This window comes from Lontra canadensis, unplaced genomic scaffold, assembly GCF_010015895.1.
Source record: "Lontra canadensis isolate GAN:19392208 unplaced genomic scaffold, GSC_riverotter_1.0 scaffold110, whole genome shotgun sequence".
Classification (NCBI taxonomy): Eukaryota; Metazoa; Chordata; class Mammalia; order Carnivora; family Mustelidae; genus Lontra; species Lontra canadensis.
This window is the reverse complement of record NW_022631104.1, coordinates 3,373,685-3,400,277: the sequence shown is the minus strand read 5'-3', so window position 1 is coordinate 3,400,277 and position 26,593 is coordinate 3,373,685. Positions and strand designations below refer to the sequence as shown.

Genomic DNA, 26,593 nt, shown 5'->3' with positions numbered 1-26,593 from the left:
AATTGCCCATTGAATTTTTTATTGAAACAATTTTTGAAAATTCAAAATTTTCAAATTTCAAAATTCAAAAAATTTTGAAAAAATTCCATTTTTAATGAAGCTGCTTTAAAAGCTTTGCCAGATAATTTTAACATTTATGATTTGGCATGTACTGATTGTCTTTTTATTTTTTTGCTTAATTTATAATTAATTTTATTTAATTTATTTTTAATTTTAATTAATTAATATATAATAATATATAACGTAGTATATATAATAATTAATTATATTGATTATTATTATATAATTATTATATATAATATATTATTATTTATATTATAATAATATTATATATTATAAATATTATATATTATTTATATATTATATATTATTTATATATAATATATAATAATTATATAATAATAATTAATGTAATTTATTAATTTATAATTCCCTTCATTTCATTCCTTGTCCTTGGTGTGACAGGTTATTTTCCACTGAAACCTGGCATGTGGGGTATTATAAGAGTTAAGAGGCTCTGGGTCTTATTTACACCCCTGTTTTAGCTGGCTTCCTCTAACACTAACACTTCCCTGAAGAGAGAGGATACTGCCTCATCACTACCAGGGGAGGGTAGAAGTCCAGCTCCCATTCTCAGCTTCTGTTGACAAGAAGGAGGCGCTCCTGATTCCTGATGGGGAGGGGGGAGTGGGACCTGTGGCTTCCAACTAGGCTTCCACTGATGCTGATGCCGCCCTGCCTGGGAGGCAGAAGGGTGTCTCATTACTGCTCCATCAACACCATGGGGTAGAGGAAGTGACCTCATCACCACTGGGCAGCAGTGAAAGTCCTGGCTCTCACTAGGCTTCTTCCGACATCGCCCTAGTCAGGGGTTGGGGGTGGGGGGACTCTCGGCTGTCTGGTGGGGCTGGAAGTCCAGGATCCCTGGTGGTCCTCACTGACACCATAGTGTGGTAAGGGGCTCGTTACTGGTGGGAAGGATGAAAGGCTTGGCTTTCTGAGACACCACTCATGGTGGGGGAGGAGGGGTCAGACAGCGCATTAGAGCCTTGTCAGAGCAAAGTTCAGTACCCACCCCAGCCCCCCAGTTGGTCTTTGCTAGTAGAGATGGTGCCATAGTTCTTTCTGCAGTGTTTGGCTGGAGTAACGCAGTTATTATGTAAAAGTTTTGTGTCTTGCTAGGCTGCCTCTTTGCTGAGCCTTTGGCTGGAAAGACCAGGCTTTTCTTGGGGCTTTTTCTGTCTGTACCCATTGGTGTCTCCAGGTTGTTGGCTCTTTGGGTCCAAGTCTAGGATATATGAGGTAAAAAAGAAATCCTTTTCCACCATGTTCACCACTATGTCCCCTTTATGTTTTCTCTTTCCTTTGTATGTTAGTTTTGTATATAATGTCCAGGACTTAGACTGTACTTTGCAGGAGGAATAGGGGCAAGTACATCTTCTTCACTTTGCCAGACCGTTGTCGACTTTTCACATACTTAACACCTGTTTTTTGTGTGATCAAAAAGTAATGTGTAAAGTATATGTTATTATAAAAATGTTTTTACAGGGCGCCTGGGTGGTTCAGTCGGTTGGGCATCTGCCTTCAGCTCGGGTCGTGATCCTGGGGTCCTGGGATCGAGCCCCACATCGAGCTTCCTGCTCAGCGGGGAGCCTGCTTCTCCCTTTCCCTCTGCCTGCTGCTCCCCCTGCTTGTGATCTCTGTCAAATGAATAAATAAAATCTTTTAAAAAAATGTTTTTACATAAGGTAAAAATGGTATCTAATCTTGCCTCTCAGACTCAGATTAACACTTGGCAGTTAACCCTATATAATTTTTTAGATGTAAAGATTTTTTATGTTTAAGACATCTCTACGCCCAGCATGGGGCTTGAACTCACAACTCTGAGATCTAGAGTCTCATGCTCTACTAACTGAGCCAGCCAGGTGCCCCTTTTTAGATGTAGATATAGGACTTTAAAAAGACATAATTGGAAGCATCTGGATCCTTTTGGTCACACTTAGCAGAAATGAACTTGGGCTAGGTAAATTAAAAAAAAAAAAACTTAGCAGTAGGATATCTGAGTATCTTATAAAACCCACCCAAGCAAGCTTCTCGAGGGAGTTGACTCTCCCTCACCTTCTTTTCTCTCCTCAGCCTATTCTCTTGGGTCTTCGAGCCCCCCTACATATTCGTTCCAGGTCGCCCAAACCTCCATCCAAGTCCAGTGGTCACTTCTTTGTCCTCATGTTTTGGATGTTATAGCAGTAGTCCATTCTCCCTCCTTGCATCATTCTTGTTTTGAGGGTCTATGACATCATTGTCCCCTCTTTCTGCACGAAGCTCACCTTCTCATCATCCTCCCACTCATTCTTCACATGCCACCTCTTAACATTGGTTGCTCAAAATGTGATACAATGTGGACACAGTAGGACTCTTGTTTTCTCCTTCCAAATTGTCCTCACCCCAGACTTCCCCATGTCAGCCAGTGCAACCCACCAATCTTCATGAACGGAGGGGACAGAGGCAGCCAACCGTCTGGAAAGGGGGCACATCCACTTGGGGGCCAAATTTAAATTAGCCATGATGCCAGCCCCGCCCACCTTCCATAGAGATTGTGGCCAGAACTGAAACCTGGATTTCCCAGATCCATTTCCATCTGATTTAGACACAATGCCCAAACCATACCAAGTGTCGGTCTTCAGTGTGGACTGTGAGTTTTTCTATGTCGTTGTGAGTGTATTTAGTGAGACTGGTGAAAGACTGCCTCAGCTTCCGCTGCTCGAACATCAGTGAATAGCCCCTCAGAGTCCCAGGGAGTTCTAGACTGGGCTCTCTGGGACTCTCGAAATCAGTGTCTGTTTTGTAAAAAGTTGTAAAAACCACACCTGGCCAAGTATCAGGACAAGTTTCTGATTTCAGTTCCGTCCACAAACCTTGACGATTTCTTTTCTTGCCGGAGGAGTTTCTCTTGCACCACTAAACCGTATTCATGAATGGGCTGGAAAGGGAGGAGGCGAGAGATTTTTTACTTAAATAATTGGCAAGAGTTTAAAGAGAGGGAGGAGAAGGAGGCTGACGGAGATGTGCGTGTCGGTGTCTGAGATCAGGCACCTGTTGTTGAAAGGGTGGAGAGAAGACGGGGGTGCTGAGTGGTTCTCACTCTGGGAGGGAGGAAAAATGTGGTGGAGGGATGGGGCAGAATAATGGCTGAAACCAGTCTGTGCTGGATCTATTCCGATGGCAAAGCATCTGGATGTCAGAAGGCTCCATACAATCTTCCTTGCCCCAAACTAGGAAATAGTCATTCTGTCTTACAAACTGGCAACGAACCTGGCAAGCGCGAGTAGCCTGTGATGAACACAACTCATCATGACAACCACCATCTTTGGCTGCTTCCAGAAAAATCAGAAAGCTGCCTGTATATGTGTAATTGGCCTTTCTCGAGCTTTTACATTTATTTATCGATCGCTTTGTTACCGTGCAAGCCTTTGCTGGCAAACAGGACAGGCTCTGTGTTTGAAAGGCAGCTGGATTAAAATAGCCTCCCATGCCAAGTACTTAGGGGTTAGCCTGGGAGTTTTTACCTTGGCAAGTTCCTGTAGTCCTTATCTCATTCCCCATCTTGGCAGTAATTTCAGTCTGCCCGTCTTGTGTTCCCCTTTATTGCACAGGGACGCCAAGTTGCCAGGGCATGCCAAGAAAGGCCAGGCATCATTTGCCAGCTGAGAGAGCCCTCTATTCCTCACTCCTCTCATCTGTAAAATGGGGACAAGAAAGTGTGTACCTCCTATGAGTTCAGTGAATTAATTCGTAGAAAGAACCTAGAACAGTGCCTGGCACATAGTAACCCCTCAGTTAGCATTAGCTGCTATTATTCTAAGTATAATAGCAAAGGCAGCATCTGGGGCATCTGGGTGGCTCAGTGGGTTAAAGCCTCTGCCTTCAGCTCAGGTCATGATCTCAGGGTCCTGGGATCAAGCCCAGGGTTGGGCTCTCTGCTCAGCAGGGAGCCTGCTTCCCTCTCTCTCTCTCTCTGCCTACTTGTGATCTCTCTCTCTGTCAAATAAATAAATAAAATCTTAAAAAAAAAAAGAAGCTAAAACATTTTAAAATTTTTTTTTAAAAATAGCAAAGGCAGCATGGAGCATCCTGTTCTCTTCTCTGGTTCTTCCCGATGATTCCCTGGGTAGGAGGGAGTCAGACAGAACTGGGTTCACGTGGCTCAAATCTTCCTGCCCATGCTGCGTGCTAGTTGTGAGACCTGGGGAAAGTCACACAGCCACCAGGACGCTCCTGATCCTTGGATGTTCAGAGTTTTGCAAGCTTGCTCAGAAGGAACAAGGTCATGGGCTTCAAGCCCTAAGTGGTCTCTGGTATAGAGTCAGCTGAACGGACATGAGTCTCTTTCTCCTTCCCTTCCCTCCTCTTATTTCCTGTTGGTCTTAACCACAACGCTGCTCTTCCCAAGCAGCCTGGCACCCTTCCCTCGGTAAAGAAGGGCATGAGCAAAGGTGAGAAGTAAGCGAAGGCTTATCTCTGTTTCCTTGGCGACTCTCCCTTTGCGTGCCCGTCTGCTTCACCTTCCTGCTCCCCGCACCCCCTCCAACCATCACTGCTTCCCTTTTCCCATTTCCCCCCTTTCGTGGCCCTGCAGTCCTTCTGATGTCCACTGTCTACTTTCACTGCTGTCTGGGACGCATCTGTGAGCTAAAGATCCCTCCATATAGCTTGTGTTTTGAAGAGTCAGCGAGGCCAGAGGAAGTGAGCCATCCTAACCCAGTGGGGAATGAATCACTGGCCATGAAAATTGGGGCAATTTGTGTGCAGGATGTCTTTGCTGGAAGCCTCGAATTATAACACAGAGGCACAACCCCATACTCAGCCCTCTGAGTGTCTAGCAAACAGCAGGGATCATTTCCTATGAACACGGCCCAGGAAGGAACGTGGGCTTTGAGAGTCAGGCCAACTTGGGATGTGCTTCCAGCTCGGCTCATGGGAATGGGGACCCCAAGAACTTGGGCAAATATGTGGCTGACTTTTCCTGAGCTACAGGAATTGTGGGTGACTCTCATTCTATCGTGGGCTGATGACGGTCATTAAACTAGGCAAGCCAGTGAAAGTGCCCCTCATGGTATCTGACACAGAACAGCCTCTTGGAATAGCCAGCCTGCCTGCCTACCCACCCTCCTTCCATCCTTCCTGTTCTCTAGACTGAAACTTACAGAGAATTGAAATTCCTATGTAACATTGCAAAGGCGTCAATTAATTATTTGTTGTTTCCCTTTCTAAGTTGTGGTAGAACATGCATGACGTGAAATTTACCACCTCGGGACACCTGGGTGGTTCCATCCATTGAGCATCTGCCTTCGGCTCAGGTCATGATCCCAGGGTCCTGGGATCGAGCCCCACATCGGGGTCTCTGCTCAGCAGAGAGTCTGCGTCTCCCTCTCCCTCTGCTCCTCCCCTCTGCTTGAGCTCTCTCACTCTCCCTCTGTGTCAACTAAATGAATAAAAATCTTTTTTTAAAAAAGATTTTTATTCATTTAGTTGACACAGAGAGAAATCACAAGCAGGCAGAGAGGCAGGCAGAGAGAGAGGGAGACGCAGACTCCCCGCTGAGCAGAGAGCCCAATTCGGGGCTCGATCCTAGGACCCTGAGATCATGACCTGAGCCAAAGGCAGTGGCTTAACCCACTAAGCCTCTGAGGTGCCCCTAAATAAATAAAAATCTTTAAAAAATAAAATAAATAAAATAAAATTTACCATCTTCATGTTGGTAAGTGTATATAGATCAGTGGTGCGAAGCACATTCATTTCATTGTATAAAACTAAAACTCTGCACCCGTGTCCCCTCCCCCAGCCCCTGACAACCACCATTCAGCTCCATCTCTGTGAATCTCATTGCTCTGGGTGCCTCCTAGACAGGGAATTGTACAGTATTTTTCTCTTCGTGACTGGCTTATTTTTCTCAGCCCAGTGTCCTCAAGGTTCCTCCATGTTGGAGCATGTGACAGGATTTCCTTCCTTTTTAAGGCTGCAGAATATCCCATTTCGGTATACGCCGTATTTTGCGTATCCATTCAACTGTGTCCTTGGACACTGGGGTTTCTCCTGCTGTTTGGCTCTTGTGAATAATGATGCCGTAATGCAGATTTACAGGGTACATTCACGTCCCAGCAGTCGGCCCTTTTGGATATACTCCGTAGTGGAATTGCTGGATCATGTGGTCATTCTATTTTTAATTTTGGGGGAAATCACCAGCACCATTCCACATTCGGCAGAGCACGAGGCTTCCCATTTCTCCTCACCCTCACTAACCCTTCTTTTTGTTCTGTTTTTGTTTATGGTAGTCACCTGAATGGGCGCAAGGTGGTATCTCATTGTGGTTTTGGGTTCTTTTTTTTTTTTTTTTTTTAAGATTTTTTTGTTGATTTGGGAGAGGGAGGGAGAGCACACATCAACAGCGGGGAGGGGCAGAGGGAGAGGGAGAAGCAGTCACCCCCACACCCCAACCCTCCAGCCAAGCAGTGAGCCTGGGGTACGTGGGGCTTGATATCAGGACCCTGAGATCATGACCTGAGCTGAAGGCAGACACTTAAACACTTAACCGACTGAAACACCCAGGCGCCTCTCTCTCCTTGTGGTTTTGATTTGCATTTCCCTATCGGTGAGTGATGTTAGCATCTTCTCATGTAGCCTTCAGCCATCTGGATGTCTTCTTTAGAGCCCTGTTTAGTCAAGTCTCTTGTCCATTTTTTTAATGGTTGTTTGTTGTTGTTGCTGTTCTTAAATTGTAGGAATTCTTTATATATTCTGGATATTGGCTCCTCGTCAGACAGATGATTTACAAATATTTTCTCCCATTCTGTAGGTTTACCTCTTCACTCTCTTGACTGTGATGCGCAGAGTTTTCGATTTGGATGGAGATCCACTTTATCTGTCCTTATTTTGTTGCTTTTTGGTGTCATAGCCAAGAAATCACGGGCAAATCCAGGGTGAGGAAGCCTCTCTGTTATGTCTTCTGAGAGTTTTATCACTGAAGCTCTTTACATTGAGGCTCTGATCCATTTTGATTTAATTATTTGATACCGAGTGTTCCCAGCTCATAATAATGTATGTATTTCCATTTATTTGCCTTCTTTTGTGTCCCTCAAAAGTTTTATTTCATTAAAACCGTGCCTATTCTTTTTTTTTTAAGATTTTATTTATTTATTTGACAGAGATCGCAAGTAGGCAGAGAGGCAGGCAGAGAGAGAGAGGAGGAAGCAGGCTCCTTGCTGATCAGAGAGCCCGATGCGGGACTCGATCCCAGGACCCTGAGATCATGACCTGAGCCGAAGGCAGAGGCTTTAACCCACTGAGCCACCCAGGCACCCCAAAATCTTGCCTATTCTTAAAGTTTACTTTCTCTTCATATTTTTCTTGTTTTTTTTTTCCCTAATGCAATTTCTGGTTTTTATTCATATAATGAAGCAATAGTTGATTTCTGTCTTGTACCAAATTTCTGTATTTGTAGCAAACCACTTTACCTACCTCTCTTTGTGATAACCATGCCTTTGGTTGATTATTTTGGGTTCCTAGAAACATTCTGAGGGTGAAAAAATGATGAATTACCGCCAACGCTTTAATCGGCAAAGGTAGAATTCATCGTGAGCCTCAATGAATGAAATGGCTTGTGACATAGAAACACCCAGAAACTACCTCACCCACACACTCCTCGCGAAGTTACTCAGAAGGCTCCAGCGGAGCAAGAAATGAATCAAAACAAGGATCTCATAATGAGGGGTGACATAGCATAAAAACAAACAAACAAAAATAAACAGCAAGAAATGAAGTAAATCTGTCTTAAAGCTGCTGCCTTCTCCCCAACGAAACACTGCCATTTTCCTAGTTAACTACATCTATCGTGAATGTCAACAAGAATTATTTAAAGAATTGTGATGTAGTGTAAAAATATTTAATACAAATCCAATCCAGATCTGCATATTTTTAAACACAATTTTACAACATTTAGAATAAGAGAGGGGCTAAAATTGCAGGTTCAGAAACAATTTCTTAAAAACCATATAGAAATTCTAGACCCAGTTCTCGGCTAGTAAGATTTTAAATCTTGATTAAAATGAATGATGTTGTCAGAAAACCTAAATTCACAAAGCTGACACATGAAGGAGTTGAATACTTATGCGATAATGTGAAAAGAATTTTTTTAAAGATTTTATTTATTTATTTGACAGACAGAGATCACAAGCAGGCAGAGAGGCAGGCAGAGAGAGAGGAGGAGGCAGGCTCCCTGCTGAGCAGAGAGCCTGACACGGGGCTTGATCCCAGGACCCTGAGATCATGACCTGAGCTGAAGGCAGAGGCTTAACAACTGAGCCACCCAGGCACCCCATGAAAAGAAATTTAAAAAAGGATTCTAGAAATAACCTTGAAGAGAAGAGCCGAGGTCACACTGATGGATGGCAGAGGTTGACTCCCCGCTAAGCAGGAGGGTGCCATGGCTCCCCTGGGTTCTAGGCTCAGATTCTAATGATAGATTTGCCACTTTGTAATCTGAGCAAGGCCCTTCTCTGCTCAGAGCCTCAATTTTCCTGTCTGTAGAATGGGAGGAATGCACTAACTGTTCTCCGGGATGCCTTCCTAGTCAAATAGTCTAGTACTTGCGTATCTTTGAAAAATAGAAGGCATCCCTTCTCAAGCCTGACTGCAGTGGAATCAACCAGAGAGTGTTTTATTTCCTGGGCCAGTCTCAAAGCTCTCTGGAATTGGGCCATAGAATTGTGTATGCCCAGAAAGCATGCTGATCGCTAATAGATAGCATTTACTGAACGCTTGTAAAAAGCCAGGCGCAAATTTTCCACTAATTTATATTCTGGTTTCTCCTCAGATGGTGTAAGTGTTTCTCCTTTTACTAAACACGTTCTATCAACTCATTGTGTTCAACCCAAACCCTAGTAGACCCCAAGAACACACCTTGGAACAGGCGTGCCCTGTCCTTTTAGGCGATGGTCTCAAATGAAGACCGGTCTTTGACTTTTTATGGTAACATTTGGTCATATGTGTCAGGAACGTGCTCCAAAATATACTAACTACTGATTTCTAGATTGCCATCAAAATGGAAACACAGTTTAAGTAGTCTCACAGGGAGCCCTCGGAGACCCTCCAAGAGCCTGAGAGATTCTCCATCCCAGTCGAGGAACCCTGGGTTAGGGGGGAAGCAGCTAGCCCTGCACTGGCCCACCCACCAGTAATTAGGAACTGTGACCACACATGAAGTGGGAACTTGAAACAGGGTAAAGAAGGACAGCAAGGCACTGAATAACCAACTGGAGGTATGTTTAGAGGATATGTAAGCCTACGGAAAGGGTCTTAGAACTATGGAGCCCAACCAACCAGCTTCCCTGAATGCTAACAACTCACGTAACTTGGTACAGTCAGGAAATGATTGTTGGTACAACACTGCTCACTAGACTGTGGACGTTATTTGGATTTTAGCCATCTTCTCCCCACCCAATGTCCCCTTTTAGTTCCAGAGTCCCATCCAGGATCCCACATTGTATCTCCTCAAGTTCTTCCAATCTATGGCAGTTTCTTGAAATTCCTTTACCTTTATGACCTTGACATTCTGGCGAGAACTGCTCAGTTATGTTATAGGATGTCTTCTCATGACTCAGTCGTGATTATGCACGTTTTTGGTAAGAATCCGGCAAAAGTGACATCCTGTCCCTCTCAGTACATCCTATCAGGGGAGATAGGATCTTGACATATCTTATTGTTGGTAATATTAACTTGGATCATGAGGTTAAGGTCGTGCTGGGTTTCTCCACTGTGAATTTATTATTTTTCCCTTGTAATCAATTAATTTCTTAGAGGAAATACTCTGAGACTATGCAGGTATGCTGTCCCCTCTGAGATTTTCATCCACGGATTCTAACAATCATATTGAGGACGGTTACTACTGTGGCATTTGCCTAATGGTGGTTTTGTATTTTTCTCCTTCTCGCCACATTTTTTGATTGGTATTCTTTTGTAAAAAGATCTGTTCCTTCTCCTCCATTTATTCCTTTATTCAACTGTTTAGAACATTAGTGTAGACTCATTTTGTAGAGTATTTATTTCATTCTACAAATTATAATCCAGCACTTTCATTATTTATTTTGTTGTTAAAATTGTCCTGGCTTTAGCCATTGGAAGCTCTTTCGAGCTGGCTCCCCTGTGCTCTGACACTCCCGTCCCTTTTCAAGGAACGACTTATTTTCTGGCGCTATAAGATGTTCCTGGTTCATCGTATATATTTCCTGCCCCAGTCCTGGAATCAGCCATTCCTCTAAGGAACCCTGATTCCTGTGAGTGGAGAATGGTATTTAGAAACCAAGACCTGGCACTAGGTGTGCTCATTGCTACTGGGATGTCATTTCCTGGCTCTCTCGGCAGAGCCAGAAAATAGATGCATGCATTTTAACACAAGCATACACACATCCTTTTCACTTCTGTATGTATCTCTGTGTAAATACATTCAAAATCCATGAGTTCATGCTGATTTCCCCAAGTCCTGCCTAACCAGGTTGGTTCATTCTAGATTTCTTTTCCCTACTCTCCTACTCCTTATTTGTTACTTCTTTCTCCTACAGTGAGAAGCTGGCTCTCGTAATCTGTGATACATTTACTTGTTTGCTTAGTCATAGCACACACATAAAGAGGTCTCCAGATTTTAAACACATATCCCTATGGCAAACAAGTTTAATAATTACAAAATGATGTTGGTGTGTAGTTCTTTTTGTCTTTAGCCTTATAGTAGCCAGTCGAAATACTATTTTCCAAAGTTCCTCTGTTTAATTCTTTCTTCCCCCGTCCCTTTCAATGTGGTTATGTTACTCATTTACAATGCATTTTGGCCCATTCGTTTTGTAGATTTTTGTCCCCCTGTCCGCCGCAATCCCAGTTGACCTGAGTTATTTTTTTAATTTGGGGTATGTAAAACCTTACTGTAGTTCTAAGAGTCAAAGGGATACATAGAAATTGCCCCAAAGAAGTGTTGCCCTTCCTCCTCCCCAGCTCATTCTCCTCTCCTTCTCACTCCTTTCTTACCCCAGTATCTTTAGTTTCGAGTGTATCCTTCCTGCTTTGATCGTGAGAAATTTTAAAATTAGGTCACAGAAGAGATTCTGCCTTGAACAGTCATGGGGAGAAGAGTGGGGCCAGAGAAGGGAGGTCAAACCGCAGGGGCAGAGGGAGGAGTGATGCGGGACCGATGTGGGGAGGGTCCATGCAGGACCACATGCCTTGGTGCCTTTCTTATTCCCACCTGTGGAACTAAGGCTTCAAAGCATGGGCCCTGGAATATTTCAGAACAGCAGGGGAACTGTAGGGGTGCTGGCCAGAGCCTGGAGGTACTTACTTCTCCTGCTATGAGATGTAGGCCCTCTGCCTCTGCCATTCCACAGTGTTTGAGAAATCCTCCAAGAAAAGAAGCCCCAGTGGGGGCTGCCCCAGGAGAGTCGGACCTAGGCAGACCTTCCACTAGTCCTGCACATTTGGGAAGATGACCCTGTCTTGCATCATGAGTTCAGGGGAACATGTGAAGAGGAGGTCTCCCTCTGTGCCTTCTGGGCTCACCCCTCCCCAGCTCCAGGCCTCCCTGTTCTGCTCAGGGTCCCCACTAAGGACTCACCCTTACTGGCTAGGAAGAGGAACTTGGAAATGGGGGCAAGCCTGGCTGCCGACTGTTTCAACATGACCCCACCACGGGTGAGGGCCATTCCCATTCCTGGCAGTGGCTGGAATTTCACAATAGATGCTTCTCTTACCAAGGTGCCCGGGGAAGCCAGGCCTTGCCTGGCGATCTCTGAAAAAAGGCATCATCCTTGGGGAGGGAGGGAGTGCCACCTTCTTTCCCCTTCCTCTCCACCCCAAAGCCAGTAGGGTTCTGCTGACAAGTCACAAGAAACGGCTGATGACTGACTCATCAAACGGAAATGAGGGTGCCAAAGGACCAGGTGGTGAGCCACAATGCTCTGGGTTAACCCTCAGGGCAGCTCAGCTGAGGGTTCCCCCACCTCGTCCTGGTCAGGCTCCCACCTGCCTGGGCTCCCAGGGCCCAGTGCCTTGGACAAGTCTGCCTCTCAGAGCAGCTGAGGGAAAACTCTAAATGGTGTCAGGATGCCATGGGGAGTTGGCATGCCGGGAGATGTGCCCTGTGCCCTGGGGATCCCTGCCCCATCCCTAGAGAAGGCCTTCATCATCTTCAGTGAACTGCTGGGGACACTGAGGCCAGGAGATGGGAGTCTCGGGGGCCTGGAGAAGGGAAGGAGTGTGGGCCAGCAGGTGTTGGAGGGCTGCTGTGAAGGCTGCTCAGAGCAGCCCCAGGACACTGTGTCCTGACCCCCTCAGGACAGGGGTGCAGCGGAGGCAGTGTTGGCTGAAAACGTTGATTTGCATCTTGTGTTCACAGTGGGATGCAATAGGGCAGGATGACTAATGTCTGCCTCGTGACACCCGGGTGTCCCTTGCCGCAGGGACTGGGCGGAGGGGACTCTAAACCCAGTCATTGTGGTTCAGCCCTAGGTCCAGACTAGAGATGGTCTGGTTCAGCGGGTACTGAGCTTCTGTCAGTCCTGATCCCCTTGCTGGAGGGTAGGCAGCTGGTGTAGACGGACATGGACATGGGGGGCTCAAGATTCCTTGTAGCTGGGGAGGTAGGTCTCTTAAAGTAAGACCATGTTATAGCTAATTGAGTCTTCGTTTTGGGAGGTGTGAACATGAGTTGATTTTCTTTTTCTTCTGGTAACTGGCATCTTGACTGTGCTGAGAGCGCCCTATAGCAGCCAGGACCAGGCCCCCTGTATTCATATCCTGGCTTTGCCACCTCTTTGCTGTGTGACCTTGGGCAAGTCGTGTAACTTCTCTGTGCCACAGATGACGCATCTCTCCATCCGCCACCCCAGGGGTGATCCCCCCATGAGCCTCTTACTGCTAACTTTCCCTTCCCCTGCCTCCCCTGCGGGGAGCCCTCCAGGGTCAACTACCAACAAAACAGCCCGGGTCCAGCTTTTGTGGCTAGACCCCACCCCTCACCCTCCCCACAAGGACCTCTCACATCTCCTTACCCGCCCTCCCTGCTTTCCCTCTCAGCCCTGCTGTGGCTCACAGGGAGCCCAAAGCCAGCATGCTTCCCCAGCAGTCACAGGACAACAAAATTGCAGCCCCCCCCCCCCAACCTGGCAGGTGTCTGGTCTGAAGAAGGGATTCTCTTAAAGACAAACCCCACCCCCACCCCCGCCCTTGGCTTTGGGAGAGAGAGGAGAGCCCTCTGGAATGCTTGACAGCATGTCTTCCCAGTCTTCCTGTATTTGTGGGTGCGGGTAGGTGGCTGTGCCCCTTCTGGACGGACCCCTCCCATTGAGGTCCCCTGGGGTGACTGCCCCCCTCCCTGCTGCTGGCTCACCATGACTCTTTAGAACATGAGCAGGTGGGTCACTGAGCACGTTTTGTCCCCTGAGTTGGGTCTTGGCCACAGTCGGGGAGCATGGAAGGAGTCCTCGATACGGTTGTCTGCTTACACCCCAGCTGGCTCTCCCAGCCAGGCGCCCACCCCCGGGCTGCTCCGTCCCCTTCCTGGGGCTCGGCTTCCCCTTCTGCGAAATGAAGGACTTGAGGCAGGGGCGGGCGGTAGAGGGCAGCCTCTGAGCTCCCTCCAAGAACCCACCCTGGGGCTCTTGGGGAAAAACCAGCCTGGGGGGGCAGAGGGTCTTCTGATGCCGTGTGAGCGATCCATGCCCCAGGGTCATCCTTCTGAAGGTACCTGAGCTCCCAGCTCCTGCAACGGATACCAGGAGCTCTGAGTCTGGGGAGGACTAAGCTGGAGAGGGTCCTGTCCTGGGGCTCCACTGCAGGCAGAAGGCTGTGGCCTCGTCACTAGGGTCCATTCCCAGGACGCACACCCATGACAGGCACGCCTGGGGCCCCAAAGCCCGCACCCTGCACCGTCTGGCTCAGTGGCAGCGGACTCATTGCCTGGGCTGCCCAGGGAGGAATCAGGGACATTGGAAGGGCCCAGGGACATCCTTGGGCTGCCGGTGCCACTCATGGAAACAGCCAGCGTGCACAGTCCTGAATCCCCTGTGAGAGGTTTTCTCGAGCTCAGTCTGCCACCTCAGCAGCCGGGAGGTGGGGGGCCTGGCCCTCTGTTCCGGGGTCTCAGTCCTTGGCACGCTCGCCCCTGCACCCAGACTTCTGCACATGCTGCCTCTTTTTTCTGGAATGTTCTTCCTGTCGCTTCTCTCCTTGCTTCCTCGTCCAGCTTCGTGGTTCTTCAGGGAGGCTTCCCTGATGACCTAGCATGGGCTCCCCATCTGGCCTGCCCCTGGAGCCATCTGTCTTCATGGCATCACCTTCTGCAATGACCTCTTTCTTGGTCCGTTAAGCGGTCCAGTGTCTGTGTCTGATGCCAAGGAGCACGGCCCAGTGGGGACCTTGCTGATGTGGGGAGACACTGGACAGCTCACAGAGGGCCCATGTGTCCCCGGTCAGGTGTGCGGTTCCTCCTGGGCTGGGGAAGTGGGAGGATTTGCCTACGTGGGGCCCCCACGAGCCAAGGGTTCCAGTCACGCAGCTGGGTCCCCGTTTGGATTTCGCAGTTTTGCATGTCGTTTGCATGGCCCAGCTCTGAGCTCAGTGCTTCTGTTTGTGGTTTCCTGGTCAGTCCCCAGTTCCACCGAGCTGGACCGTGACCTCCTCGGCTCGTCGCCAGGACCCGGCCTGACAGGCCAGCAACAGGGTCCTCTCAGAAGGGGTGAATGCACGAGAGTGGGAGGGCACCAAAGCCTGTGGCGGGATGGCTTTCGTGGTCCGAGAGCGCACTGGGTTCATCCGCTGTGGCATTCTTGCCAATAGTCCTCTGGGGTTAGTGCCTTGTTAAGCCCATTTTACAGAAAAGGAAACTGAGGTTCGGCAGCCTTCCCCCTGCCCATCCCTGGGGCCTGGGGGGTGGGGCACAGGAAAAGCCCCCTCCCTGCATGATTCTGATTTTTCTCCAGGAGTCCTCTTGCCCACTGGGGTATGGCTCCTCCCGGGCCTTCATGGGGACACTTGCCACTGCCGGGTGGGGCAGGCAGGCCCCCGTCCACCTTGCAGCCTGCATCGCCGAGCCATTGAGCTGCAGCGACTGTAACCTCCGTCCCCCCGGGCTGCGCTCTTGGCGAGGCTGAGGGGGCTCCGCGCTGCTGGTCCACGTGCTTCTCCAGCCTGTGGCTCTCCCGGCTGACGGGCGTCTGTCCCCTGTGCAGGCGATGACTCAGGATGCAGCCAGGGGCCACGACGTGCACGGAGGACCGCATCCAGCATGCCCTGGACCGCTGCCTGCATGGGCTCAGCCTCAGCCGCTGCTCCACCTCCTGGTCAGGTAGGTCTGGTGGGGGGAGGCAGGAGGGTAGAGGGGGCTGGTGGGGCCCAAGAAAGCCCAGGGGGTGTGTGTGTGACAGTGTGCCCTGGAGTGCTTACAGAAGCCGGCGGGTTCTGGTTCTAGAGCCAGACCTCCCATGAGCCGGTGCACAGCACAGCACCTGATGGAGAGTAGCCCCTCAGAACGTGGCAGTCTGTCTGTCTTCCCCCGACGTCTTCCTCCTCCTCCTCCTCCTCCTCCACCTCCTCCTCCTCCTCCTCAGGGCTATCTTGCTTTCTTCACATGCACCAGAAACACAGGTCCTGGAAGAAGCTATAGGTCCTTCTTAGAAGAACCACAGCTGCTGATTCCAAAAGAACCGCTCGGAATTCATAGATGACTCACCCCAGAATTCTGTTGCATTGGTTTCTGGTTCCTTCCAGAGCCCCATCTCCTTTCTGCCTGCAGGACAAGGGGGAATCTCAGCCGAGCTTCAGCGAGCAGGAAGCTTCCACGTCACATGTTTCCCAGGACCCAGGAATGGGCTTATCTGCAGGCAGGGGCGATTGTATCTCTGAAGACTGGCGCCTACTTGTGACCATTTCTCATGCTTCTAAGAGTGTTCATATCCCATATCCTACTTGCCTCTCTGACTACCCCATGAGATAGGTAGCCACTGCTCCTTGAACATACCTTGAACGTTCCTTCCCTGGTTCCTTCCTACCTCAGGACCTTTGCACTTGCTGCCTGGAACTCTTCCCTCGGAATGGCATGTAGCTGGCTCCTTCTCATCCAGGCCTCAGACCAAGTGTCACCTCCTCTGAAAGGTTTTCCTTGGTCTTTGGAATTGCACAGATCTAGATTAAAGCTGTCTCTCACTGGCTGCTGTCACGCGAATGGGTTAACCACTCAGGACCCCACCTGCCTCGCCCATAATGGGAGAGTGGCAGCCACAGGAGCGTCTTCCTGAAGGGGGGAGGGGAGACTCAGGGGGACAGAGTCCATGTATGCAAGAGCCTAGCACCTTATCGGCACACAGTAGGGGTCAGTCAGTGGCCCTTTGCTGCCTACGGTCTGGATGGTACCTAAGTGTAGACAGTGAAGTTGGTGTGGGGGGGCATCATTATGTAAAAGAAGACAAAAATATCTGACTTTGGCCAATTTTACAAAACCCCATGTCTGCATGAAAACGCTGTGAGGGTCTCCCCAAACTTGGAAGGAGCCCAAGCTCCTGAAGGTGCCCACAGCAAAGCTCCCTGCAGCTCACGGCTGGCTCCCCTCGCCTCCCCCCGCTGCGCTGGCCTCCACCGTTTGCACGCACACATATGCACACAGGCCTCCGTATGCACCCCGCTAACTTCCAGGGGTTTACCCTTGCTACCTGCGGGGAAACAGAGCCCAGCACAATAAGGAAGTCTGGGGAAGTTACACAAGGACAGAAGTGTCCACTCTGGCTTTCAAAAGCTACACGGATGTAGCGTCCCCCTTCCTGGGCCCCCCGCCAGGCAGTCCCAGGGTGGGCTCTCCGTCTCTCTCAGAGACTTGGTCTTGCTTTGGAATGGAGCTTGCCATGACTCTTCTCCTCCTCTTTCCAGAACTTTCTGCCTCTGCCCTCCTTCCCTGCACCTTTCAGGTTCCGGCACCCCCTGTAGGGGCCAGAGCCACAGAATCGTGGCCTCTCAAGGGGATCCCAGCACGTTTCTGTGTCTCGTGAGCCCCGCTCTCTGCAAGACCACAGGCGCTCATCTCAATGAGGCACGACGGTGTTGGGTGTTGATCCAGAGTCTTCTCAGACCGTCCCTTTAGCCAGGAGGGCCCCCATGCAGCCCCCCAGGGATTCCCGCTGCTCTCCGGACCTGACCCGAACTCCCACCTCTCTCTCTGCCTTTGCAGCTGGCCTGTGTCTCAACTGCTGGAGCCTGCAGGAGCTGGTCAGCAGGGACCCGGGTCACTTCCTCATCCTCCTGGAGCAGATCCTGCAGAAAACCCGAGAGGTAGGCGCCGGTCGGGGGTCAAAGACGTGAGGGAAAGGACCCCACGGAGTGCCAGTTCTGGGGTGTGCTTGGCCCAGCGTGGGGGCTTGGCAAAGGGCACTGGGAACCCCTGACTTTTCCGTTGCAGCAGTGCTTGGGGATTGAACGTTTCTAGGAGGGGCTTGTGGTCCTTTCAGTAAGAGAATGAGGATTCCTAAAATTCAGGAGCCCGGATTCTGAGTTTAAGCTGCTTCTTTTTTTTTTTTTTTTTTTTTTTTTTTTTTTGGGAGAGAGCAAATACAAGCGGCTTAGGGGTAGGGGGAGAGGCAGAGAGGCAGAAAGAGAATCTCGGGCAGGCTCGCCCAGCACGGAGCCTACTCAGGGCTCGATCTCACAACCCTGAGATCATGACCTGAGCCCAGCTCAACAGTCAGATGCTCCACCGACTGAACCCCCAGGCGCCCCCGACTTTCAGCTGTTTCCTAAGACAGACATTTCTTGCAAGTTTGGGTATTGACTAGAGAGGAGGGAGGAAGTTCTCCCGAATTCCTTTCCTTGGAAAGAGCCAGGAAAGTAGACACAGAAGAGAAAACCTATTAAACAGCGAGACCATATGAAGAGGCTTTTCCGACTAAGAAGAAGGCTCAGCTGGGCTGGGCTTCCAGAACAGCTGGGGATCCGTAAAGAGGGTGCTAGCTCTTCTATAAAGAATTGTCTTCTTAAGTGTTTTTTCTTTCTTTCTTTTTTTTTTAAACATGTGACTTTTTCAGCTGTCCCTGGACTGTCTTGGTTTATCAAAATACCCAAGGCCCCAGTTCTGGTACCACCATTTACGAAGTGCTGTTAGACCCCGACCACAAGCAGGCCAACTCAGAAGAGCTAAACTGCCTTTGGGGTGTTTAGTTTATAAACGCAACTCTCTGCAGCCATGTAGCAATAGGGGAGGGTTTGTAGGAGGGACCAAGGAGTGGGTGTATCAGGCACATGGTTCAGGGTAAAGAGAAGAATTCTCAGTTTGAGCCCAAGGAGTGCAGCACAGAGGGTGGGCCTTTCTCTGCATCTCTGATGTCCACGTGTTCCAGAAGGGGCCGACACCTTTAGCGTGTTGACCGAAGGATTCTAAATCCCGTGCAAATGTACGGTGGCGAGTGGGTCAAAGAATGAGCTGAGGAGTACGTAAACCTTGGAAACAAACATGGAAAGAATGTTGCCTCAGTTACAATAAAATAAATGCAAATTAAAACCATAATGAGACAGTCTTTGCCTAGCAAATCAGCAAAAAAAATTACAGTGAGGAATGCACGGAAGGGTTAGAGTGAAACCCGTGCTTTCGTATGTACGGCATATTAAAATTGGCACAGTCCTTCTAGAGAGTAACTTGGCAGGGCGCTTTGAAGGTCAGAAATATGTTTATAGACTTTGATCCGTTGATCCCACTTCTTGAACTTGAACCTAGAGAAGTAATCCAAATTGTTGGGAAAAGTCATGTGCACAAAGTAACATGCATTGCGAAAGGATTTAAAACAGCAGGAAGATAATCTCAAAGGTCCAAAATGATGCTAATAAATGACAGAGATCTAGCAGAAGAAATACTACACAGGTAATAAAAAGATGGGCATTATCCAAAGGTATAAACAAATTTTAATGTATAAAAAAATGCATCAGTAAGATTTATTAAACGGCTTACTGAAAATTGACTAAAATTCAGAGTGCATTTCCAAGCACATACCACACAGCAGATGGGATTCTAAGTGCATTAAAGATTTACATTTAAGAAAACAAAGCTTCAGAGAAAAGAAGAAAAAATGTATATGAATATTTACACGATGCTTGCATGCCAAAGCAAAAATCCATAAGGGAAGAAAAAACAAACACTTCTAACATCAGGACATCAGGAAAAAAAAAATCTATAAATTAAAAGCTACGCAATAGGGGTGCCTGGGTGGCTCAGTGGGTTGAGCGTCTGCTTTTGGCTCAGGTCATGATCCCAGGGTCCTGGGATTGAGTCCCGTGTTGGGCTCCGCGCTCAGTGGAGAGCCTGCTTCTCCCTCTCCCCTCTGCTCACACTCTCTCTCTTGCTATCTTTCTCTCTCTAGTAAATAAGTAAGATCTTTAAAAAAAAAAAAAGACACAACAAATTTGAAAAAATACAACAAATAAAACGGAAATGCGTAACTAGGAGCGGGGGCGGGGAAGGTGGTCTTAAAGATGATGTAGCAAAACAGAAATTCATTTATAAATAATAATAGGTTAAAAATGAGTAAAAATATACACACACTGATTTACACGTCTGCAGAGGAAAATACAGAGGAAAAAATGGTGTTAGGAGAACTCATTACGACATGAGTGGCGATTGCGTTTGGAGGGGAGATATTGTGAGTGCTTTTTTTTTTTAAACTTGTATTTCCCAAATTATTGCCTTGTGGTTACGTTACTTTTCCCGTAAGAAAGGAAGTAAGAAAGGACAGAATGAGAAAACGCTGCTCTGGTCTGCACCTGTGATGAACCTCACGCTGTCCTCCTGTCCCGTCCGCAGGTCCAAGAGAAGGGCACTTATGACCTTCTTGCACCCTTGGCCCTTCTCTTCTACTCCACTGTCCTCTGCGTAAGTTCCAGTGCGGCAGGCTGGGGGAGACGGGAGAGGCTGGGGAGGGATGGTCTCACTCCTCCAGAGACAAGCCGGGACCTTGAAACAGGTGTCAGCCGTCTGATGGCTTTCCGGGGGGCCACCATGAGAGGCCTCAGGGCTCCGTGCGGATGCCGTGGTGCCTGGCACAGCCGGGCTCCCGTGGGGGCCTGTCGTCCACGGCCCGTTCACGAGCCGTGACACGGATCCTGCTGAGAGGTTTCCGGTCCACCCCGTTCTGTACCCCCAGAGTCGGTTCCCCCGGTGGGGGAGAGCATCCCGTCTTCCCCAGACCGGTGGCATCGAACGACCACACACATGTGGGATCCCATCCACTTCCAAGCGTAAACCTTTGCCTCAAGTGGGGATATGCAAATACAGGTGGTTCAGGCCCTGAAGACCACTCCCCAAATGACCGGGAGCAGTGGCAACATTAGGCTGACCCCTCTGGGTGACAGCTTTCCAGAGAGGCGCTCTCACGTGTTGGGTCTTATGTGGGGTGAAAGCATGGCCCCCCGGGTGCCATCTGGCCCATGTGTAACTCCCTCCCTGCGGATAACTTCCGGTTCTTTCTGCCCCTGTCCCGGGACATACTGTTGCCGGGAACAGAGTGCCTTCTGTGGAACATTCCAGAAAGGAGCAGGGTCTGTTGCGGAGTATCAGGCAGCTCTGTCTCACCCAGACCTCTCTCTCCATCCAGACGCCACACTTCCCACCTGATTCAGATCTCCTTCTGAAAGCAGCCAGGACCTACCACCGCTTCCTGACCTGGCCCGTTCCCTACTGCAGCATCTCCCGGGAGCTGCTCACCTTCATCGATGCTGAGCTCAAGGCCCCAGGTGAGTGCTGGCGTGGCCGGCGTGGGGACTTCGCGGTGCACGCGGCACCCGGTGGCTGACAGCAGCGAGCACAGGCGGCAACGCAAGGGGGAATTCTTAGGGGACGCTGGGCAGGGGTTCAGGGCGAGGAGACCCTGCCGCACGGTCTGTGCCTGGACTCTGGTTTGTCAAAGAGTTTCCGAGACTGCCCGGGTCAGACAGAGAAGCCCACGTAATACTGACTAGAGGCCCCTGCTGGTCCTCTTTGCCTCAGGAGCAAATAGGGAAATGCATGTGTGGACCGATGGCGCTCTGGTTAGGGGAGTGACCGCGGCTAGGGGCGGACAGGTTGATGGTCACCGTGACAGGTGTGGACAAGGGCCTGGTGCCAAGTTTGCACATGTGGGGTCTGAAAAGGAGGAATTCTTGAAAAATGGCAAGTGCTCCAAATAAACACAAAAACGAGGGCCCGGCAAACCGTTCTAGAGCAAGAGAAAACCCAAGGAGGTAACATTTACCGCGAGGTGGCCCGAGAGAGTAATTCATCAGCCTCAAAGGAATAACGTCATGTAAACGTCCTTAGTGATGCCCTTAACACATTTGATAAAAGTCATCATTCACCCCTAACACCCGAAACTCCGGTAATATATAGAAATGTTCTTAAAGGGGTAACAGCCCACAGGGAAATGCTAGAAGCACTAACATTTCAGGCAGCGACCTTCTGCTCTGTGCTTATTGGTGTTTTGCCTATGCAAATAGGCAAAAATAGAATATTTCTTCTTCCGGAGAAAGTAACATTTTAATTACGCCAAGATCAGGCAATTGCTTATCTGTCAGGACTAAGAGACTCACCCACAGAACTAGTCAAGAGAGCGCTAATGACATTCGCCAGTCAGAGAACACAGCGATGGGGGGAAAAACCCAACAATGTATAATAGCAACTAAACATATAAAAGAAGAAAGAGAGATGCGAATCTCTCTTCTATGTTACCTACACAGAGAAACAAGCTTAAGGAGACGTAACCTAAGAGAGGTGTTGCCAGATTGAATCAAGATTTGTTATATGACAAAGTGGCCTGAAACCAGGGAGGAATCAACTCGGTCCTTTGATACATGGCATCAGGACCACTGACAGACCATCAAAACTGAGCTACGGTTCTATCTCAAAAACAAACCAATAAATAAGAGTTCGATCTCAAACATAAAATACACTTCAGGTGGATTGAAGGTCGAAGTGCGGAAAAAGAGACCATGAATGTAACAGAAGAAAAGTAGGTTATAGGAACCACGCAGAGTGGAGAAGAGATACCAAACGGTAACCTCCCCCTGCCACCCGAGGCAAAAATGATCAAAGAGAAGGCTGACAGATTTGGGAAGCATAACATTTAAAGCTTTTCTATAGCTATTCAGTCGTTAAGGATATAGATGCAGAGGCACCGAGGGCAAAAGATATCGAGTCATCTGTTGAGTTAAAAAGCAGGTCCCCAAAATGCTATGTATGTTATAATGCCATTTTTTGTTTTTGTTTTTGTTTTTGTTTTCTCTAAAATTTATATAGGTACCAGACCCTGTTTAGCGCCCACGACACCTAGCTCTCGTCACGCACACTGCACACACACAGCACAGGAACACCAAATCCTGCTCTCCAGCAGTTCCTGGAACCCAAGAGAGCTCAGGAAGGCAGCTTAGTGCGTCGATTGGCGGGGTGTGTGTGTGTGTGTGTGTGTGTGTGTGTGTGTGTGTGTGAGTGGGCGGCTTCCTGCCTTCCTTCCCCAATCATCTGATTTGTCCGCCCCCAAACAGTCAGGCTGGCTGTCTCCTCCCAACCAATCCGCACATCTGTCTCCTCCCAGCCCATCCGTGGATCTGTCTTCTCCCAACCAATCAGCTTCTCCGTCTCCTGCCAATCAATTCATGGGAGCGGGCGCAGGTTAGGGTAGGCGGGCCCCAAAGCCTGCCTGTTCCTAGGACCTCAGCGCATCCTAGAGGCGTGGGTGCCAGAACTTAGAAACTGGGGAGGCCCCGAGGAGAGGTGCTCAGGCACGTGGTGAATACACAGCTCGCCGGTCTAACTTTGCGAGGCGCCCTAAGTGGACAAGCGAGTTCAGGATTAATCTCTTCCATTCCCTTCCTCCCACCTGCTCCCCCAAACCACCAGATCTGCATTGCCTGGGCTTCTTCCTGGGGACCAGAATTCCTTTAAGAAGAAGGCTAAGCTTTTCTTCCCTCCTATAATGTTGATAGAAAGGATTCAAATGCAAATACCCTAGGAGAGCCTTCAGTGGGTAATCACAGATCTAAGTGACTCTTTTTTACTTTGAAATGAGTAGGGGAGAGCGGGGAGATATAGGGCTGGGGGAGACCATCACCTCCCTGCACGCAGGGAGACCATTCCCAATGTCAGGTAGTACCAGCCGGCTCTTGTCCGCTGAACGCACGGTATGCCTTGAGATGTTTGCAGGGGAGGGGGGCATCTGGGCGGGGCTGTCTGCTGGGCAGCCCAGCGAGCGTGGAGGGCGGGCTGTGGAGGGAGAGGGTCTGATGCTGGGACAGCAGGGTTCTACGCCTGGGGAACAAAAGTCAGGCAGAGTAGCAGGCAGAGCTGGAGATGGGATGAGGGTTCTTGGGCTCAGAGCAGACGACCCTGGGAAGTCCAGTCCCTCACTGCGAAGCACCTTCCCCCCGTGACACTGCCTGGGGGACGGTGTGACGCTGCAGATGTCCTGGTGATGGAGGGGAAGGCCAGCACCTGTGTGGAGAGGGTGGCGTCCTGCCTGTGCTGGGAACTCGTCCTCTTCCAGGGAAAGCAGAACCGAAATAGGAAATCGCAGACTCTTCTGCACGTCAGAGAGTCATTTCCAAACAGTAAAAAAAAAAAGGAAACAACAAAAAACCCCTAACATGTAGAAACACAGGGAGCCTTCGTCAAAGACACTGAGCTCATTACCGAGGGAACCCACAAGATGGCAGGGCTGGTTTAAAGGAGGGTATGAGAGCCCAGTGGAAGTTTCTCGATAAACCAGAGTAAGATTGCAGAATTAGATGCGGAATTGGTTAACATCATAGAGGGGGGTAACACCGTAGCCTGTGGGTGCGCTTTTCTACAGGACAAAAATCTCTTCAGTCGTCTCCCCGCTGCCCGCCCCCCCCAGGTTCACCTCTCACTTCTCAGAACCTTGGCCGTGGCCAGTGGTGACTAGCAAATTGGGCTAAATGACCCTTTCCTCTATGATCCTGAAGTGGGATGGTTGGAAAGGGCTGTAGCCAAGCTTTTGTCAGGGCACGTGGGACTGTTTTCCCTTATGGCAGGTCCCCATCCCCCATCCTCCCTGCCGAGGGAGGCAGCGGAGTGAGCTCTCCAAGGAGAAGCCAAGGCTGAATCACTTAGTGGTTCCTGGTACTTGGTATGACGCCGCGGCGGCCTCAAATTCTGGAGCTGTGTCCCCTATGGCAAGACATGTATTTAACTTACAGGAGCTCTCATTCCTCATCTGTAGAATGGGTAGCCTCATGCCCCCTCCCTGTCGGAGCGCTGCGAAGGGCGATGCTGGTGCGCTGGGCAGCCAGAGCCGGAGAGACAGGTCCTGACTGGGGAGCGGGGGAGCCGGGGAGCGGGGGGGAGCCAGGCCCTCCACCCAGGGTGCCTTAGGGAGCCAGTTGCCATGGCGACGAGTGAAACAGTTTATCCTGCTTTGATGTGGCTGGGTGGGCAGAGGAAGTGGGCAGGTTATCAAGCGTTCGGGCCACCCCCTTCTTCCTGGTTCTATGCCAGTAGGCTGGCCCACTGCCTCTGGTCCCCGGCGCCTGGCGCCTACGGCAGGAAACCTCAGGTCAGCGCTGATAGCTCCCGCCCACCACAGCCCTCTCAGCTTCAGCCCGTGTGTTTGTTGGGTATTTACTCCAACCCCCGCGGGGCTGTGTAGACCACAAAACCTGCCGGCAAAGAGTGGATCTGTGATGGTGAGCGGTGACAGGGGGCATCACCCGTGAGCCTCAGGACGGTTTCCAAAGCACACACCGATGGCTTCTCCCCCAGACCACGGCCCTGTGAGCGGAGGGGAAAAGCCATAGTCTTCCCATTTCATGCAGGAGAAAACCGAGACTCAGAGAAGGTTCACGTGTCTTGCCCACACTCTGAAGTCGGGTGTGAGAGAAGGAACACGGGCCTTGGTAGGACCTATGCTTTGTCACTTTCTGGCCGACGCCCTTGGACAAGTTGCAGGAGCTCTCTGTCCAAAGCGGGACTGTCGTTGTTGGGGATGAGGCTGGTGCTGGCCCGGGCGTTGACCACGGTGAAGGGCTGGTCTCCGCCATCCTAGAACACCCCCTGGGGTCGTAGCTTATCCTCGTCTTCCAGAGGTTGAACCCAAAGGCTAGACAGGTGAGCGGCTCACCCCGCTCGCAGAGCTGAGAGGCTCTCCACCCCTCGAACCTATGCCTGTTGGATCCCCAAAAGCCATATCCTTTGACTCCAGAAAACTATTCTCGCATTTGCATAAGGCTTTTTCTGCCCAGAGGCGTAAGCCAGGAGTTGTGTGTGACTGGGAAAACCCAGGACTGTCCCAGCTGCCATTTCGCAAGCTCGTTCCTTCCCCGGGCAATCTCGGCCACTTTTCCTTTCACTTGGTGCCTTTGATCCTTTAACCTTCTGCTGAAGCAGGTACAAACCTAGATTCGGTCACTTTGGCCCCTGAGCTGGTGGCAGGTGAATTCTGAATAATCTTCCATGGCCAGAAGCTTCTCTCGGGACGTTACTGACCTGAGGCATTTGCATTTCATGTTTTTTTTGGGGGGGGGGGGGTTTCTCTGATTATGGAATAGAAGGTGTAGATCCCTTGAAGGAAAGTCAGATGTCACTGACTAGCAGATGGGGTTGCTCCCATACCAAATGCATAGAACCCCCGCCCCGTCCACCCCAAACAACCACCAATTCTCCCCAACACCAACTGAGTGTCCCAAGACCCAGTCCGGTTCTGTCACCAACAACCCACAGTTAACGCAGACCCCACGGGTTAAGAGCTCAGTCCCCTAGACCACCCCCATTTCAGATGCTAGTTGCAAACCCCACTTTGCTAAGAACCCAAGGTGAGGGACGCAGCTGGCAGGAGAAAACATTATAATTGAGATCCTCTCCCTCCCTTTCAAAGTCTTAATTACAACTGGCCAAAAGTGGACTGTCAAAAAAAAACCCAAAAAACAGAACATTTAAAATTTTGAGTATTTGATGTTACAATGTCAATGAAAGAGATTTTTATGATTGAAAAACAGTGGTTAGGAGGGACGCAACATCACTGCTCTGGTGTTCTTGTCAAAGATTCTTGCCTCCCTCCAATCCTGGGATGACATGAAATGCCCCAGATTGAGGAATGTTCTGCCATAACCAATCAGGATTCTTGAGTCAAGGTCATGGATGACTGGGACAGACTGAGGAAGCGTTATAGGTGGAGGAGGCTAAGAAGAAATAAGTCCATGCAGTGTGGGACTCTGGATAGATAGGATCCTGGAACTGAAAGAGAACAGTAAGACCATATATGTATTTCTTGTATTACGGAGTCACAGAAGGAGATGTAGGGAAAAGAGTGGGGAGCCACTATTTCAGAAATCACAGGGTAGGATGAATCAGAAATAAGCTGGCTGCCTATGACAGAAACCCCAGTATAACACTGGTGGAAACTCATAGGAGTTTATTTTTTTCCTTATATTAAAAAAAAAATTCCACTGGAAGGCAGTCCAGGGTTGGCACAGGAATTGCACAAACATTCTAGACCAGGCTTCTCCTTTCTTTCTGCTCCACCATCCTTAGCAGGAAACCTCA

At 49.5% G+C, this 26,593-nt stretch overlaps 1 protein-coding gene across 4 annotated transcripts in view; it reads left to right on the top strand.

The window, feature by feature from the left end:
- PIK3R5 (phosphoinositide-3-kinase regulatory subunit 5) overlaps positions 1–26,593 on the top strand; it is a 61,588-nt gene that overhangs the window by 24,711 nt on the left and 10,284 nt on the right. For 3 of the 4 annotated variants that reach the window (XR_004380582.1, XM_032839810.1, XM_032839811.1), the window contains exons 2-5: positions 15,267–15,382; positions 17,255–17,355; positions 19,871–19,939; positions 20,661–20,799. Coding sequence is in view for 3 of the 4 variants with exons in the window: in XM_032839810.1 (XP_032695701.1) it covers positions 15,280–15,382; positions 17,255–17,355; positions 19,871–19,939; positions 20,661–20,799 (412 nt within the window). In the remaining variant the exon portion in view is untranslated. The remainder of the gene's footprint in view (positions 1–15,266; positions 15,383–17,254; positions 17,356–19,870; positions 19,940–20,660; positions 20,800–26,593) is intronic. The other variant, XM_032839812.1, reaches the window with a different exon arrangement.